Source organism: Elephantulus edwardii, unplaced genomic scaffold (assembly GCF_000299155.1).
Source record: "Elephantulus edwardii isolate Elephantulus edwardi_28Jun2011 unplaced genomic scaffold, EleEdw1.0 scaffold00011, whole genome shotgun sequence".
In the NCBI taxonomy this organism is placed as follows: domain Eukaryota; kingdom Metazoa; phylum Chordata; class Mammalia; order Macroscelidea; family Macroscelididae; genus Elephantulus; species Elephantulus edwardii.
In genome coordinates, this window is record NW_006399761.1 from 21,993,673 (window position 1) to 22,009,409 (window position 15,737).

Below are 15,737 nucleotides of genomic sequence, written 5' to 3' on the forward strand. Positions count from 1 at the left end.
ATCCCAGCGGATCTGCACTTCTCTTTCCTTTTTAGCATTTTATGCTTTTAAGTAGAATAAAATTTTTCTTGTGTCTGAAGGAGAGATAAGGAAAAGTATATCCATGCTCTCATCCAGACTTCACTGTTTCTAACGTCCTTAAGCATTTGTATTAATGTATCACCATTGTTGAAGGTAGTGTCCCACTTTGTGTGCTGTGCATAATATTGGACTCAAACGGACTGCAGCAGTGTACCTTTTTAAATTTGAACTGAAATTCGTTGTTCTTATTATTAATGAAAACTTTTCCCCTCTAGGAAATAATGCGAAAGGTGTCCCAAGCCTCCTGATCAGTGAACAGAGATTTGAGGAAGACAGCCAAGCTCATGTTTTCTCCTGATCAAGAAAATCATCCGTCCAAAGCACCGGTCAAGTATGGTGAACTTATTGTCTTAGGGTGAGTTTTCACCGTCTGATGGATAACACGCATCCGTTATAACATCTGTGCTGAAAGGAGGTATTAGTTGGTTGGGGGAGGGTCTGGTGTGGTTTTGTTGTTTTTTATGAATTCATAGTGTACGTGCTTCCTGAAAGGATTAAAATTCCAGGATAATGCTACCAGATCAAGGAACTTTAAAGTCCCTTGTTTATGCCATCTCTTAGAAGTACAAACACTGCTTATACTCTTAAACTTTGCTTAACTGTAAACACATAAAAAGGGACTGTTTCCTACAGGGTAAAAATGAAAGTTATTTGACTAATGTCAGCATGCAGTGTTTCTTTTCTTTTCTTTTTTTTTTATTCTTTTCTGTAGAAGAAGTTGCTTTAGTCAACTTTACCAAAAATCTCTTCCCTAGTGTAGTAGGTGGTTCATGGAGGTCAGTGCTTCCTTGTTCTTCTGCCCTCTGAGGTCATAGTTGCTTTGTGCTGAGGTCATTATTTATGAGAGGAGGTTGCTGGGCATGTGCTGGTGACTTGAGGACTGTCCAGTCCGGGGCCTTGCTGTTTATTCGCTTCAAAAGTCATCTTATCTGCTCAGCTCCCAGAGAGACCATGTGTAGATTTAGGAATAGAGAATTCTAAACTTTCCATACCTGTCAAAACAAAGCCAAAATTTCAGGCTCTGTTCATGGGAGATCTTAAATACTAGAAACAGCAAAGCTCAGTCTCCCCTTCTGTTTCTCTCTTTTTGCCTAAAGAGCAGATTGAGACATTGCAGCACGTTTCACTCAGGTTTGTGCAAGTTCTCGTGCCTGTAGTTTGCACTGAAATAGTGAGAGAGACCAAGATGTTATGGTGTGTGAGCTCAGTGAGAAGTCAGGAGTCTTAAGTTCTAGTGCTTACTCTGTGCTGCCAGTTGTGTAACTAAGACAAGGCATTGCGCCACTCTGCACTTCACCTTCCTCTTCTGTAAATGATGGGTAGGCAAGACCACGTAGGACCCTTTGAAAGATTTCAAACATTTCCCCCTCTCAAAACCAGATTTACTGTAATAACTATAATACTCAAAATCTACATGGAAATCTCTATGTAAAATTACCAGCTCCAATCACATATGTTCCAGTGGCATCAATAACAGCTCTTAGCCTCCTCTTCTAAGCTAAGAAAACCTCGAAAGTCATCTGAAGAATAGAGTTAAAGATGCTATGTTTCACTTTGAACTGCCTCTCTTGGTATAGCAGTTTTTCAAGTAATCCTTTACAACAATAATTGTTCCTGAATCAGACCCTCACTGTTTAAAGTGAAAATAATGTTTTTCCTCGCCCTCTTTGAAGGCTAAAGGAAGCGGGACGAGATTGTCATCTTTGTTCTTTTGCTACTTAAAAGGAATTTTAATTTGAGTTAATGAAAAAGTTTTGGAAATAATGGTGATAATTGTACAGTATTATGGCTCAAATTTATGCCACTAAATTGTATGGCTACAGTGACAGAGTTTGGTTTGGGGGTTTTAACTATGAAGAATAAAAAAATTAAATAAAAATAAGCTTTGAGCTACAGGAACACAGTGTGAGAATAGAGAGCATGGATCCTGACAAAGGAGAAATGAGTCATGGTACTGGGGGGATGGTGGTGAGGGGCTCTCAGTGGGGCTGCTCACAGCATATGTCCTAGAATAGCATAATTAATTAGTGGGTTAGCTGAGGGCTGCACTCTGACCTTTGAGTGGGAGAGATGGCAAGATTAGCAAGGCTTTCTCTAACAGAAACCAGCATTTTATTTTTACAAGAGATGGATTTGATTTCTGTATATGGCAGTCATTGGAAAAGCTCCCTCCTCAGCTTTAGAACCTGTCAGCCACTAATTTGGGTCATTTTACAGCAATTTCATTCTTCTTTAACTGCCAAACTTGCCCTTATCCCTTTCCTCATTCCCCCCCCACCTCCTCTTATTAGCCAATTCTCTGCAAGACAGTCAACCAAGATTTTGTTGAGGGGCATGAGGAAATGAGAAGAGGTGGTTGTGAAAATACCGTTTCTGCCATAGTAAAATGGTAGGGCAGGGCGGAGGAAAGCAGGACAAACACACCTGGATTCAAATTCTGGTTTTACTACTGCATGGTTTGTGCCTTTCAGAAAATTACTTAATCCCCTTGGGCCCGAGTATGAGGTCTGTGATGCCAGTCTTGCTGTTTTTGTGATGATGGCTTGAGTGAAGTAATGTGTGGATAGAACCCACCACTGCCTGGGGTGGTATAAACACCCAGGTGGCGGGAAGGGGGCATGTCTGGATACCTTTCCCCCATTTGTTCAGTCCTTGCTTTTTTTTGGTTTATCTTTAGGGCACATACGGTGTACAGCTTGTGACCCAGAAGATGGGTTGTAAGATCTGTACAACAGACATGTATTTAACTGTAACTTAAGCAGACTTCTAAGTTGGGCAGATCCTGACACTAGAATATGAATGTGTGTGTGTGTGTGTGTACACACACACATCTAAGTAGGTGCAACTCAAGGGAAAATTGAAAACGTAAAATTTCCTTGTTTGAAAAGTTCATCTATTTAAAGTGTTTGATTCACAATTACAGCTGATTCTATTTTGAACAATATGGACTGTACTTTTAAAGGTTATATTAGCACATACAAACATTCAACTTAAAAAATATGATGAGTCAGGCATCCCATTAATCAACTCTTGATTGTCTATAATACAGAAGGAAGGGAAAAAAAATGCCAATAACTCAAAGCCATGTGTATACCCTAAGAAGTGCATCTCTGTGACTTTGAACATGACCACAAAGAATCTCATTTTGTTTCACACCCAAGCATCTGGTCTTGGAATCAGCAGTTGCTAAAAGGATTTTGAGATCATTATGATGTGTTAATAGATAATTAATTGGGGATTCATTCTGTCAGGCAAGGTAGGCCATTGTTGTATAATTTCTTGGTTATTATAGGAGATTGTCTAAACTTTCTTTTCCCTTCATCAGGTATAATGGGTCACTCCCAAATGGCGATAGAGGAAGGAGGAAAAGTAGGTTTGCTTTGTTTAAAAGACCCAAGGCAAATGGGGTGAAGCCCAGCACTGTGCACATTGCTTGTACTCCTCAGGCTGCAAAGGTAAAAAAAAACGTACCAGAAACTAAATATACTTCTGTGGAGAAACTGAAAGATTTGTATGTGTTGTTATAGTCTCTAGCATTCTCTTTGCATTTTTCTTTCAGAAATTCTCTCTTGTTTACATCTGAGGAGAAATTTTTTAAGACATGATATCTGAGAGGCTGCCATATGGAAGAAGGATCAAACTTTTTTCTCTATGGCAAACCAGAATTAGTGGGTGGAAATTAGAAAGAAACGTCTTTTTTCTTTTTCTTTTCTTTTTTATAAAAATTTATTTTAATGAAAGTTTACAGAGACTTTGGATTTCCATTCTTTCCTAGTTGCACACTTTCCTCCCTGCCTACCCCTCCCCCCAGTCCTCCCTGCCCACCCCTCCCCCCAGTTCCCTTTTCTCTTTGGAAAGGAGAAAAAAAATTATTTCATTATTATGCACACACTCACCCCCACTCACACACCCACTCCACTATGCAGCTTCATTCTGGACTCCTGTCATGACAATAATACCTAATCCTATATTCCTCCTTAACAATTCTCTCCCTTATCTGTTTTAATGCAGTATACATCATTTATCACCTCTTCGTTTCCCCCCAACTATAATGTCAGTCCCGCTTTACAACAGTGATACTTTGCAATATTTGTCCTTTTGTGACTGAGATATTTCACTGAGCATAGTGTCCTCCAGGGTCACCCATTTTGTATATTTCATGAGTTCTTTGTTTTTCAGTGCAGCATAGTATTCCATTGTGTGATATACCACAGCTTCTCTATCCATTCATTTCTTGATGGGCACTTGGGTTGTTTCTTACTCTTTGCTATTGTGAACAAAGCTGCAATAAACATGAGTGTGCATATATCTCCTTGACTGGCAGTTCTGGTTTCTTTGGGGTATATTCCCAGTAGTGGAATTGCTGGGTCAAATGGTATTTCTATTTCCAACTTTTTCAGAAAGCACCAATACTGCCTTCCACAGTGGTTGTACCATTTTACACTCCCACCAACAGTGAATAAGGATTCCGTTTTCTCCACAACCTCACTAGCATTTGTTGTTTGCTTTTCTGTTAAATCTTGCTATTCTCACTGGGGTGAGATGATATCTCATAGTTGTTAAACATCTTTTTCTTATTTTAAGAAATAAAAGACAGGGAGCAGGAGCTTTATCCAGGATTCAGAATTGTGCATTTATTTTCTGTGAGAGATTGGGAGTTGCTGTTCTCTTGTTTGAGGACCTTGCCTGGGCTATGTGTATGATACATGTGTTCAGGTCTCAGAAGTTTGTTTGGATGAGGTGATTGGGTTTTTTTGTTTGTTTGTTTTTTGTTTTTGTTTTTTTTTATTAATTTAGTTTGTTTATTTTTCATTTCCATGAAAGAGGTGATTATTTTTAACTAAAGGCCTGTCCTGTCAATGTACCTACTTTTGTTTCTTTTTTTTTGTTTGCTTTATAAATTTTTTTCATGGCTTTCAGCAGAGTACCTTGTACAAAGTAAATCCTCAGTAATGATTAAATTAAATCAAGTTATAAAAGCAAGTATCCAACTATATCTACAGTATCACTTCTCACCCCTGGCCAGCCCTTCCCCCACTCCCTCCCCTGATCTTCAGAAAACTTGCTGCCCTATTTCAGGACACTCGGCTTTTCTTAGCTTGGGAGGTTGGGGGAATGTCAAACGTTTTCGTTTCTTTTGATTTCCTGTTTTCAATTTTATAACTTGAGCTGTGACTTGATACTGTGGTGAGCTCCTAGAACAAATAGAGTCCTTTGATTTCTGGAAGCACTTAATCCAGACACCAGTCTCATAGTACATTATTACACAACTGAAGGATTTTTTGTAAATTGAATAATTCAGACACAGTAAAGTTGGCAGAGAATGCTCTGTTTTAGAGTCACAGCTCCAGTTCCTGAAGTTAGACTTCGTCTTACATCTAGTTTGATGTGTGAAACAGAATTCTTTAGTCTGACTAAGCTATTACTAGTTGGGACTGCAGTGTAGAGATGTGATACTTGTTCCTTAGGTGGTTTTTGCCGTTCCTTTATAGAGAAGGAATGTTTCACGACTCTCACGGCAATGACTGGCTTGTTGATGCAGTATGAGCAGCCTCTTGAGCTTTCCTCCACAGGAATGCTTTTGACATTGGGCTGTGACATTCCTTCATTTTGTAGTGTCCCACATAATTGCAGGACACTTGATGATCTTGTTCTTCATCCACTAAATACCACTCGAGCCATCAAATCTTTGTGAGAGCCCCAAAAATGTGCCTATAATTCTTTTAGACAATATTGTCTCTAGATGTCTGTGCCATCTACTCATAGCTGACCCTCAGCAAGTTTTCAGAGACTGTAAATCACATGGAGAAGAGGACCCATCTTTCTCCCACAAAGCAGCTGGTAGATTTGAAACACCTACGTTTGAGTTGGCAGTGCAACTCCTTGCCACTAAGCCACCAAAGCTCCCTTTACCCCTACCTCTGCAATATTCTATTCTATATACTTTTACTTCCCTTTTCACCTTATCATACTCCACTTATTTTCATTGTTTTGTTTAGCTTTGTTTTGTTTCTAATTTTCACCTTAGACCAAGAATCTTAGAGATCAAAGATTGACTCGACTCTTTATTCAGCTTTGGAGGAGAATACTAGTGAGATCGTGAAGAAAAAGAATTGTTTTAGTCAGACATCATCTGGATGGAGAAAAATAATTGTTTTAGTCAGACATCATCTGGATGGATAGTTAAATTCTGCCTTCCAAACCATTTAGCTCCAGACTTAACTTGGGGTAGTTTTTCTTTTCAATCTAAGAGTGAGTTTAATATATGAAAACCAGAATTATAAACCCAGAGTACTCCAAAATTGGTTCTTAAATATCCATAAGGTCAATTAGAATTAACATCTAAAACACTGAGTATTTATTTGAAAAGTCAGTTACTTAAAAGTAAGTTCACCAAGTGATTTTGGGGTTTGAAACTTACAAAGCAATTGTACCGTGTTTATGCATACAGAAATAAGTAGTAGGAATACTGGCAGCATGTATAGGAGTAGTAATGCTACATTCTGAAAAGTGGGTACCTCTATCTGGGGAAATAGGGAAGGTGATGTGGATACTCAAGATTGTATCTGTAGAACTTAACTTTTTTTGGTTGTTGTTTTGTGGGTTTTTTTGGTGTTTTTATTTTATATTAATTTATTTGTAACATTCAAATACATTCTTTTTCACGCAAGAGCCTTCCCATTTTCTTTCTTAAAGATAAAAAAGAGAAGTAAAATTAACACTGGTAAGCCTTGAACGGTTGCTGTTTAGGTGAGCATTGGAAAATTTCCCAATTTTAAAGCTATAGCTTTAGGGTGTTTATTATTATTGTTGTTGTTGTTGTTGTTATTAATTATTAATTATTTTTAGATTAACTGGAAATTAAAACTAAATCAACTGTTATAATGCACAAGTTCTAATTAAAAAGCCTCTTTCATGCAGCCTCTTTGCTATGTAATAAGCACTCCCCTGTGTTCATATCTGTTTTTCTTTTGTGAAGTCTGTTTCCACATCCTTTGTGCTGTGACTAGGTTTTTGCTTCTCTGATACTATCAGCTCAGCTATTTACATAGAATACATCTGAAAACAAAGCTGAAAAGTTCTTTCCGCAGTATATTTGGCCTGGGATACATCAGAAGTACAGTCATTAGCTTTGTATCCCTTTTCTTTTGTAATGTTTAACCATTCTGTGAATGGTTTTGTATCTGGCAAGTAGTTGCTGTGTATAGAATCATTGAATAGTTAAGAAAACATGTTCATTCTACTTTGTTAACGTTTAACTCTTTGACTTTTAAAAATAAGACTTGCCTTGCAAAATTTTGTCTAATGTCCCTACATATTTTATCAGGGCAGTACTAAAAACTCTTTTCATTTTCTGGATGGAATTTTACTTCACTTCCTTTATAAATTAAAATATTTATAAGAGAGATGCAGATTTTGAAGTTTTCTGTGACCTTAACCTGTAACTCCTAGGTATTTTATACTCAATCTGAGTATCTGGTCTGCCACGACTGAGGTTGTATATGTTATTCTAACTTTCAGGGGGAAATGCATACATAAGTCACATGTATAATAAATAAACTTTTTAAAATTAAAAAGTAATCTGATTTGAAAGATTTGCATGCTAATTGTTGCATGATAACCTTTTCTTTCTCAGGCGATAAGCAACAAGGACCAGCATAGCATATCATACACGTTGTCTCGGGCCCAGACGGTGGTGGTGGAATATACTCATGACAGCAACACTGATATGTTTCAGGTAGTCAAACATCTGAATTGTTTCTTGTTGTTTCTCTTGGGAGGTTAAAAATCTGTTGTCAGTGTTAAGGGAGCTTTGGTGGCCTGGTGGTGAGAAGCTGCACTGCAATCCTGAAGGCATTGCGTTTGAATCCACCAAACTGCTCCGTGGGAGAAAGATGGGCATTATCTTCCTGTGCAGTTTACTACCTCTGAAAACCTGCTGGAAGAGGGTCCGCTATGGGTATAAAACAGGAGGCCGGCTGTTGAGGGATTTAATGAGTTGTTTATTACTATCTTCTCTCTTTGTTTTGCCACTCTCACCTCTGTCTAAACAACAAAAAGTAGTTTCAAATTACATATAGTTGCCAGTTTACAACAGGGTTCATACCTAAGAGCATAGCATAGGCTGGTGATGATATATTTTCAAGGTTTTGTTATTATTAGGGTCTTTATAAATTGATCTTTGTCATTAAGAGTTGGCCTAAGAATAATACCATCAGCACATTTCCATGCTGTTACATTTTGTGTAGTGCAGATTACTAACAATAAGGTGTCCAAAGAAATCGAAATGCTGGTTGTGGTAAATACAGTTCCTCGAGTGCGTGATGAGCCACGGGGTTACCTGTATTCATGTCACAGCTGTGAGGTCAAGCTGCTTTCTCACCACATTATTGGTCAAAGATACTAGTGCAAGAAAACATTTTCTCTCATTCTTGATTTTAATATTTCTATAAAATAATAAGCCCAAGGATGTAAATAAAATTCATGATATCTTCATCCTTAATGTTGATTTTTGTAAAATCTTGGGCTTTTTAAAAAAGGATATAAAGTACTTGATAATGTTAATCTCCTAATTATTAGCTCACTGACTTTTTCATTTGTTTTCATAAAATTAAATAAAAGTGAAAAGACTTAGAGGTGTCATTAAATATAATCAGAAGCAAAATATCTCTTCGAAGTCCCTTCCTCCCCTATCACAGTTATTTTTTTATATATATATATATCTTTTTTATTCATTCACTTTTACACATTTTTCCTCGCTCCCCTGCCCCCAATACACTTTGAAATATACTTGTTCCAGATTGTTGTCATAGTCTACCTAATCATACATTCCTTTCAGACAGGTCTTCCCCTCATCTGTTCCAGTGCAGTTTTTATTATCTATCCACTTTATTCCTATTCTCCCAATCCCCTGTGTCAGTCCTGTTATATAACAGTGGTGTTATGCAGTTATTTGTCCTTTTGTGACTGAGATATTTCACTCAGTATAATGTCCTCTGAGCTCACCCATGTTGTGTAATGTTTTACGAGTTCATTGTTTTCAGTGCTGTGTAATATTTCATTGTGTGAATGTGTCATATATCTATTGTGTGAATATACTATATATCCATTCATCTGTTGATGTGCACTTGGGTTGGTTCCATCTCTTTGCTCGTATCAATAACTCAGCAGTAAACATAAGTGTGCATACATCTGTTTGAGTTGTGGCTCTAGTTTCTTTAGAGGATATTCCTACTGATGAAATTGGTGGGTCAAATGGTATTTCTATTTCCAACTCTTAAGTGCCAGGCTGCCTTCCATATAGTGGTTGAACCATCCCCTATCACTTTTAATGAAATACTGAGTTCATTTTAGTACAGTGTGTCTGTAGTTGAGGCGTGTATTCAGTAATGTCTTCTTTGTTTTTACTTAAACAAATAAAACATTCTTAATGGGAAAAGAGGCTTAGATCGTACCAAAAACCTACTACAAAGCTATAGAATTCATTGCAACATTTTCTGTCATGGATAATTTGTTAAATATGCCTCACTTTTGGGGGCTCAAGATCACAGATCAAAATCTTAGTATCAGAAAGTATCTTCTATTATTTTCTCTCTCTTTTTTTTTTATCATTTGTTCGTGGCCTTCCTGAAATCATCTCTAACTGAAAGTTACAGGTTATACAATTAGTTGGAAATAAAATTGGGATTAAACCAAGTATCCCTCATTGCACAAAGAGCACCTTCACCGTTTGTCAGAGGCCCTTAAATATGTTTTAACGTTTTTTTTTAATATTTCCTTCATATTAAGTATCAAGTTTCTTCCCAATATTATAAACTGAGGAGGCCCTTTCTCTGACAGTATACCATTGGAAAATGCAACCATTTCTTCAGAAGTAAAACTAAGATAAGATACAGCAGAAACTAGTCCCTAAGGAACTGGTTTTTAAAACTCTAGGATCACCTGCCTTCTAAACAGAACATTTCTTGTTGAATTCAACAAGTATTCAAGTTGAGCTTGTCTTGCTTAGTACTATGCGATAAATCAGGGGAGTCTCTAGAAGGTGACTCTAGAAGGTGGTCTAAATAATGTAAACAGCTGATTGGGTTGGAGAAAGATGGGGAAGAGAAGGATTTTCATCTGGACCTTGAAGGTTGCATAGAATTTTGCCCATCCAATCAGTAGAAAGACATTCTGGCAGAACAGGTGTCAGACAAGAAAATTGATGGATAAGCTACTTATAGCTAGAATATAATTTTTATATGATTACAAATAACAAGGCATTGAACTAGACTGATAGACAGGAAATCATCGTATGAGGAATATTGACACTGTGTAGACCGTAAGGAACCACTGAAGTTTTTCATGGATGTAGAAGTGGATGCCATGATAAGATCTCTATCTTACAGTCATTTCAAAGAAGAAGAATTATAAAGTGTACAAATACATAAAGTTCTCATTGTGCATTGGGTGACATATACAATCACTTCTTGGCATCTGATTCCATTTGTAGCTGTTTTTCCTCTTTATGATGACTTTGTTATTATTTGCCATTATCAGTGTTGTTTTGATAGCTGAAATCTCTAAGGCCTAAATGAAATGTCAACTCAACTGGAACTCTCTCTCCCCAAATTGTCACTTTTTAGTTCTGTGCCTCGGTTCTAAATATTATCTTCAGTCCAACTCTTGCTTTGTTTGATTCCAAGATTGGAGACTGTTTTCTCTTGATATCATTATCTTAAAAAGTAATAAAGGGGGAACCCAACCTCATTAACATTTATTAACCAGCCACTTTCTACCTAGAACTATCTAATATAAATAAAACCTTGTTGTTGTTGATTGCCGTCAAGTCGAGCTACTCATAGCGACCCTATAAACAAAAGACCTGAAGTCTTTCTATACCTTTCTATAACTATTGTCATAGCTCAGAGTTCTTAGTGTTTTCAGAGGCATGTTGTTTTTGAAGTGGATGCCACTCCTGCTTCCAAAATCTGGGATCTCCACCAAACACTGTCTGCCATAGGTAACCTTTATGGCAGTCAGCACCCCAGGGGTACAGAGTTCATCACAGCCACTCCAAGGTACCTCAGTACAGCAAAGTGACAGACCAGTGCTGCACCACTGGGAAGAATGTTCCTCTAAATTTTAATTACAGTAGGTCCAAGGGTCACACAACTTTTAAATACAAAGGCCCTCCAGCATGTGGTGTTGATGCTAAACAAGAGGCTTAAATCAAAAACAACCACACATTCCGCATGACCCTCAACCAAAACAAGAGAGCCCACCTTTCAGAGTAGAACTGCTGCCCCCAGTCTCCAAAGTGGAGAGAAGGGGCTTACCTTAAATACAAAGGCCCTCCAGGAGGTGGTGTTGACTCTATAAATAAGAGGCTTAAACCAAAAACAAACATTCCCAAGCTTGATGGAAGAATGAAAACACTAAAGGATATTATCTAAAAGTATGATGTGTAAGGAACTTGAGAGATTCAACTATGCAAAGAATGGCTCCTTGAAAGTCATTGTTTTTGAGGAGGGTCTGTTTTTTTTGCCCCTCTGTGCCTTAGGATACTTAGGTAGTAAATACAGTCGTGAACTGAAAACTTAAATATTTGCTTTAAGTAATGCTATCCCACTGATTTTCTGTGTTCATTTCAACTTGATTTTTTTAAAAATTATATTAATTTATGTACTAGCTACTGTCTCTGAAATAGTTTTTCAATCCATAAACCCCCCCCTCACACATGTAGCGCTATTGTCTGAGGACTTTTTTTGCCCTCACATAAGCTCAGGAACCAGGAAGAAAGGGGAAAGGATGATGGAGCATATGAGTAAATGTTGTGCACTGTCACTCTGGTTCCCCAGGGAGAATACCTTTTGAAAATCCTGTTCTTAAGTCTCAAAGCCTGGCTGGGTATGCCCTTTCACATCAAGATCTTGCACACCTTAGTAGCATCTGTATCCCTCACTGCATTTAGCTTAATGTAAACGCTATTCATAACATAGTGTTCTAGAGTCATAAAGGAGCCCTGCTGGCTTGGTGTTGTTATTTTGTGTACTTTGAGGTTGGAACGGACCCTCCAGCAGATTTTCAGAGGCAGTTAATCGCATGGGAGGAGATTGCCAGTCCTTCTCCTGTAGAGCAGCTGGTGGATTAGAACTGTGTGCTTTCAAGAATGCAGTGCAGATTCTTACCACTAGGCCACCAGAGCTCTAGTGGCTTCTTGTTGTTGTTGACTGCCGTCGAGTCGAGCACAACTCATAGCGACCCTATGAACAAAATACCTGAAGTCTTTCTATCACTATTGTCATTTCTCAGAGTTCATAGAGTTTCCAGAGGCATGTTGTTTAGGAAGTGGATGCCACTCCTGCTTCGCTTGGTGGTAAGAAATTATGCTGCCAGTGCAAAGGCATATGGTTTGAATCTACCAACGGCTCCAGGGGAGAAGCATGAGCGGTCTCCTCCCACGCAGTTTACTACCCCTGAAAGCCCACCGGAGGGTCAGCTGTGTCACTCAGCAGTACACAGTAACAGAAGACACGTTGTACTGTCATATAGTTTATTTGTCATATGTGTTGTTAGATATAACATACAATATTCCAGATCTTCTTTTAAAGAGGATAGACCTATACAGGGTTTCTATACAAAAGGGTTAAAATTAAAATTTACAGCCATCTGGAATCTCATCAATATTATTCATTCTTTGAGGGTTTTTTGTATTCTGAGTCATAAACTCCCATATAATTCTATACTCTTAGTTACTGTATAAAAGTCTAACAGATTAGTTATTGAAATTATTGATACCTCAGCATTAAAGTTCATCTGTAGATATGTCAGAGGCTGAAGGCTCTTTATCTTACTGTGCTTTCTTAAATGGGTTTTCCCTTGTTGCTTTGAATAGGTTTATAGATATTTCTTTTTCTTTTAGATTGGCCGGTCAACTGAAAGTCCCATCGATTTTGTGGTGACCGACACAGTTCCTGGAAGTCAAAGCAATTCTGATACGCAGTCTGTGCAAAGCACCATATCAAGATTTGCCTGTAGAATCATATGTGAACGGAATCCGCCCTTCACAGCACGGATCTACGCTGCAGGATTTGACTCCTCAAAAAACATCTTCCTTGGGGTAAAGCACCTTTTTCCTCAGTGCTGCTTTATTTTATAACTGCTTCAGATTACAAGTTAATGGGAGCTCACCCCTGTCTTTCCTCCTAGGAGAAGGCAGCCAAATGGAAGACATCAGACGGGCAGATGGACGGCTTAACCACCAACGGCGTTCTCGTTATGCATCCGCGCAATGGGTTCACAGAAGACTCCAAGCCCGGAATATGGAGAGAGATATCCGTGTGCGGGAACGTATTCAGCCTGCGTGAAACCAGATCTGCTCAGCAGAGGGGGAAGATGGTAAATCTGATCCACAGCTTAGTTAACCACAGCGATCCGTGTTCCAAACCATCTCAGGTCACTGCTGTCACAGAGCACTAAGTCCAGCTGTAAAACACTCTTCTAGAGGAGCCCACCCTCACTGCCGGGGAGTCGGACTGATTCGGAGCCCACCTCTCCAGCGGCTTTCAGAGGCTGTCAGTTACATGGGAGGTGATTATCCATCTCTCTCCCTCACGGCAGCTGATTGGCAGCACAAGCCGCCAGAACTCCCGATTCCATGGACTAGTTTGTATTTTAGCTTTTCAGTTAGAAGACACTTAGAAGTTTATTTTGTAGTTACATGAATATATTTTAAAGCCCAAATTAAACACCATGCTGTGTGTTTTCTCTTTATGCCTGTATGTCTTCGGCCATGATAGTTACCTAACTGAAAAAAATTAGCATCACAGATTAGTCAAATACTTGAATCGTAAATCCATCTCTGCTGTGATTAAGAAGAGAATGGCCACCCCGGAGTGGATGAGAGTGGATCCCCAGGCGCTCTGGTGTCACGGCCCCAGCCAGACACGGGCTGAGGTGTGCTGCTGCCCTCCTGGCAGTTCGAATCCACCGTGGCTCCCAGGGAGGGGGATGGCTGGTCTCCTTGCAACACCCTGTGCAGGGTGCCTAGGAGTCAGGTCTGACCTGATGGCAGTGAGCTTTTGAGAGATTATAATTTGGATTCTCGTCGTTCTCTTTTTCACGGCTGCCATCAGTTTCCCGACAGAGGAAGTGCAGTCTCTTGAGTAAGCAGTACTTGTGACCATAACTCGTGGCAAAGTCTGAACCATTATGGTGAGCTTTTTTCTTTCATGCCCTAGGTGGAGATTGAAACCAATCAGCTACAGGACGGCTCTCTGATCGACCTGTGTGGAGCGACGTTGCTGTGGCGCACGGCGGAAGGCCTCTCACACACTCCCACAGTGAAGCATCTGGAAGCTTTGCGGCAGGAAATCAACGCGGCCCGACCTCAGTGCCCCGTGGGCTTCAACACCCTGGCGTTTCCCAGCATGAAGAGGAAAGATGTCGTCGATGAGAAGCAGCCCTGGGTCTACCTGAGCTGTGGCCACGTGCACGGCTACCATAACTGGGGAAACAAGGAGGAGAGGGATGGCAAGGACCGGGAGTGCCCCATGTGTCGGTCAGTCGGCCCCTACGTCCCTCTGTGGCTCGGCTGCGAGGCGGGATTTTATGTGGACGCCGGCCCTCCCACCCACGCCTTCAGCCCGTGTGGCCACGTGTGTTCTGAAAAGACAACTGCGTACTGGTCCCAGATCCCACTCCCTCACGGGACGCACACCTTCCACGCAGCCTGCCCTTTCTGTGCCCATCAGCTGGCCGGCGAACAAGGCTACATCAGACTCATCTTCCAGGGACCTCTAGACTAGTGGACCGTGGGCCTCCAGAACTGCATTCTACATTTATAAGCTAAGAGATTCGGGATTTCCAGCCTATTGTCCACATCACCCTTTTCTCTGCTCCAACCATTTGCATTAAAATAAAAGAATTTTTCTAAGCATTTGTAATACAGAGTAGCAATTTCTGAGCAAAAATCTGGGAAACTCAAGCAGAGGGGTTTCTGAAAGTACCACACTTCTGAATTCATGAGTTTTGAAAATCTATTTTGAGGAGAAAAAGACATAGTCTCATTTGATGCCTTTGTTTCGTGTTTTTGAATCACCCATCCTCAGCGTCGAAAGCGTGTCTGACTGAGGGTACTGCTGGTTCAAACTATGTTAGTTTACAGTTTGTTGTAAACATTGTAAAATACAGCAACATGTATATTAACTTTTTTTTCTATTTATCATAGAAGATACCTTGGAATGTGCTAGATAGAGTAGCATGGTAGCGATCTCGGATCATGGTGTCACATCTCGGATGTGAAGGGTAGCTTAGCAGATGGAACTCCAGGATTGACGAGGCTCAGAAAGGCAGGCTAGCCTCTCCCCATCACCACTTCATCTAAGTACGGGATTTGGTAGACCAGAATACTTGGTAAAATCAAATCCATGTTTGACCATTGTGTAAAACGTGTGTGTGTTTAACCACATTGAAGATAATCAGGAAAGTTGTTTTCTTCCTTAATGTTTCTCTTGAGTGTAGTACTATAACAGAAACTTAAAGCTAAGAAACATTTTATATGCTCCTTTGGATATGCAATTTAATCTAGATTATCTATTTTTCTCCCATGATTACTAATCTCTTTTTAGTATCAGCAACATTTGGCAACTTTATTTTTTAGATATAAACTGTGG

General features: G+C 39.5%; 1 protein-coding gene across 1 annotated transcript; it reads left to right on the top strand.

Moving 5' to 3' along the window:
* The first annotated feature begins 295 nt into the window (after positions 1–295).
* On the top strand, positions 296–15,104 carry PELI1 (pellino E3 ubiquitin protein ligase 1). The gene is made up of 6 exons (XM_006880949.1): positions 296–436; positions 3,407–3,536; positions 7,718–7,819; positions 12,986–13,183; positions 13,273–13,461; positions 14,304–15,104. Exons 1-6 carry the CDS (start codon positions 366–368, stop codon positions 14,868–14,870), a joined length of 1,257 nt encoding a protein of 418 aa, XP_006881011.1. The 5' UTR covers positions 296–365; the 3' UTR covers positions 14,871–15,104.
* Positions 15,105–15,737: the final 633 nt, after the last annotated feature.

Excerpts from the sequence above, each read along its gene's own strand:
- PELI1 (XM_006880949.1), top strand. The coding sequence starts at position 366 with ATGTTTTCTCCTGATCAAGAAAATCATCCGTCCAAAGCACCGGTCAAG. Across the intron at positions 437-3,406 it reads GGTGAACTTATTGTCTTAGG|GTATAATGGGTCACTCCCAA; the intron begins GTGAGTTTTCAC and ends TCCCTTCATCAG. Across the intron at positions 13,184-13,272 it reads CAAAAAACATCTTCCTTGGG|GAGAAGGCAGCCAAATGGAA; the intron begins GTAAAGCACCTT and ends CTTTCCTCCTAG.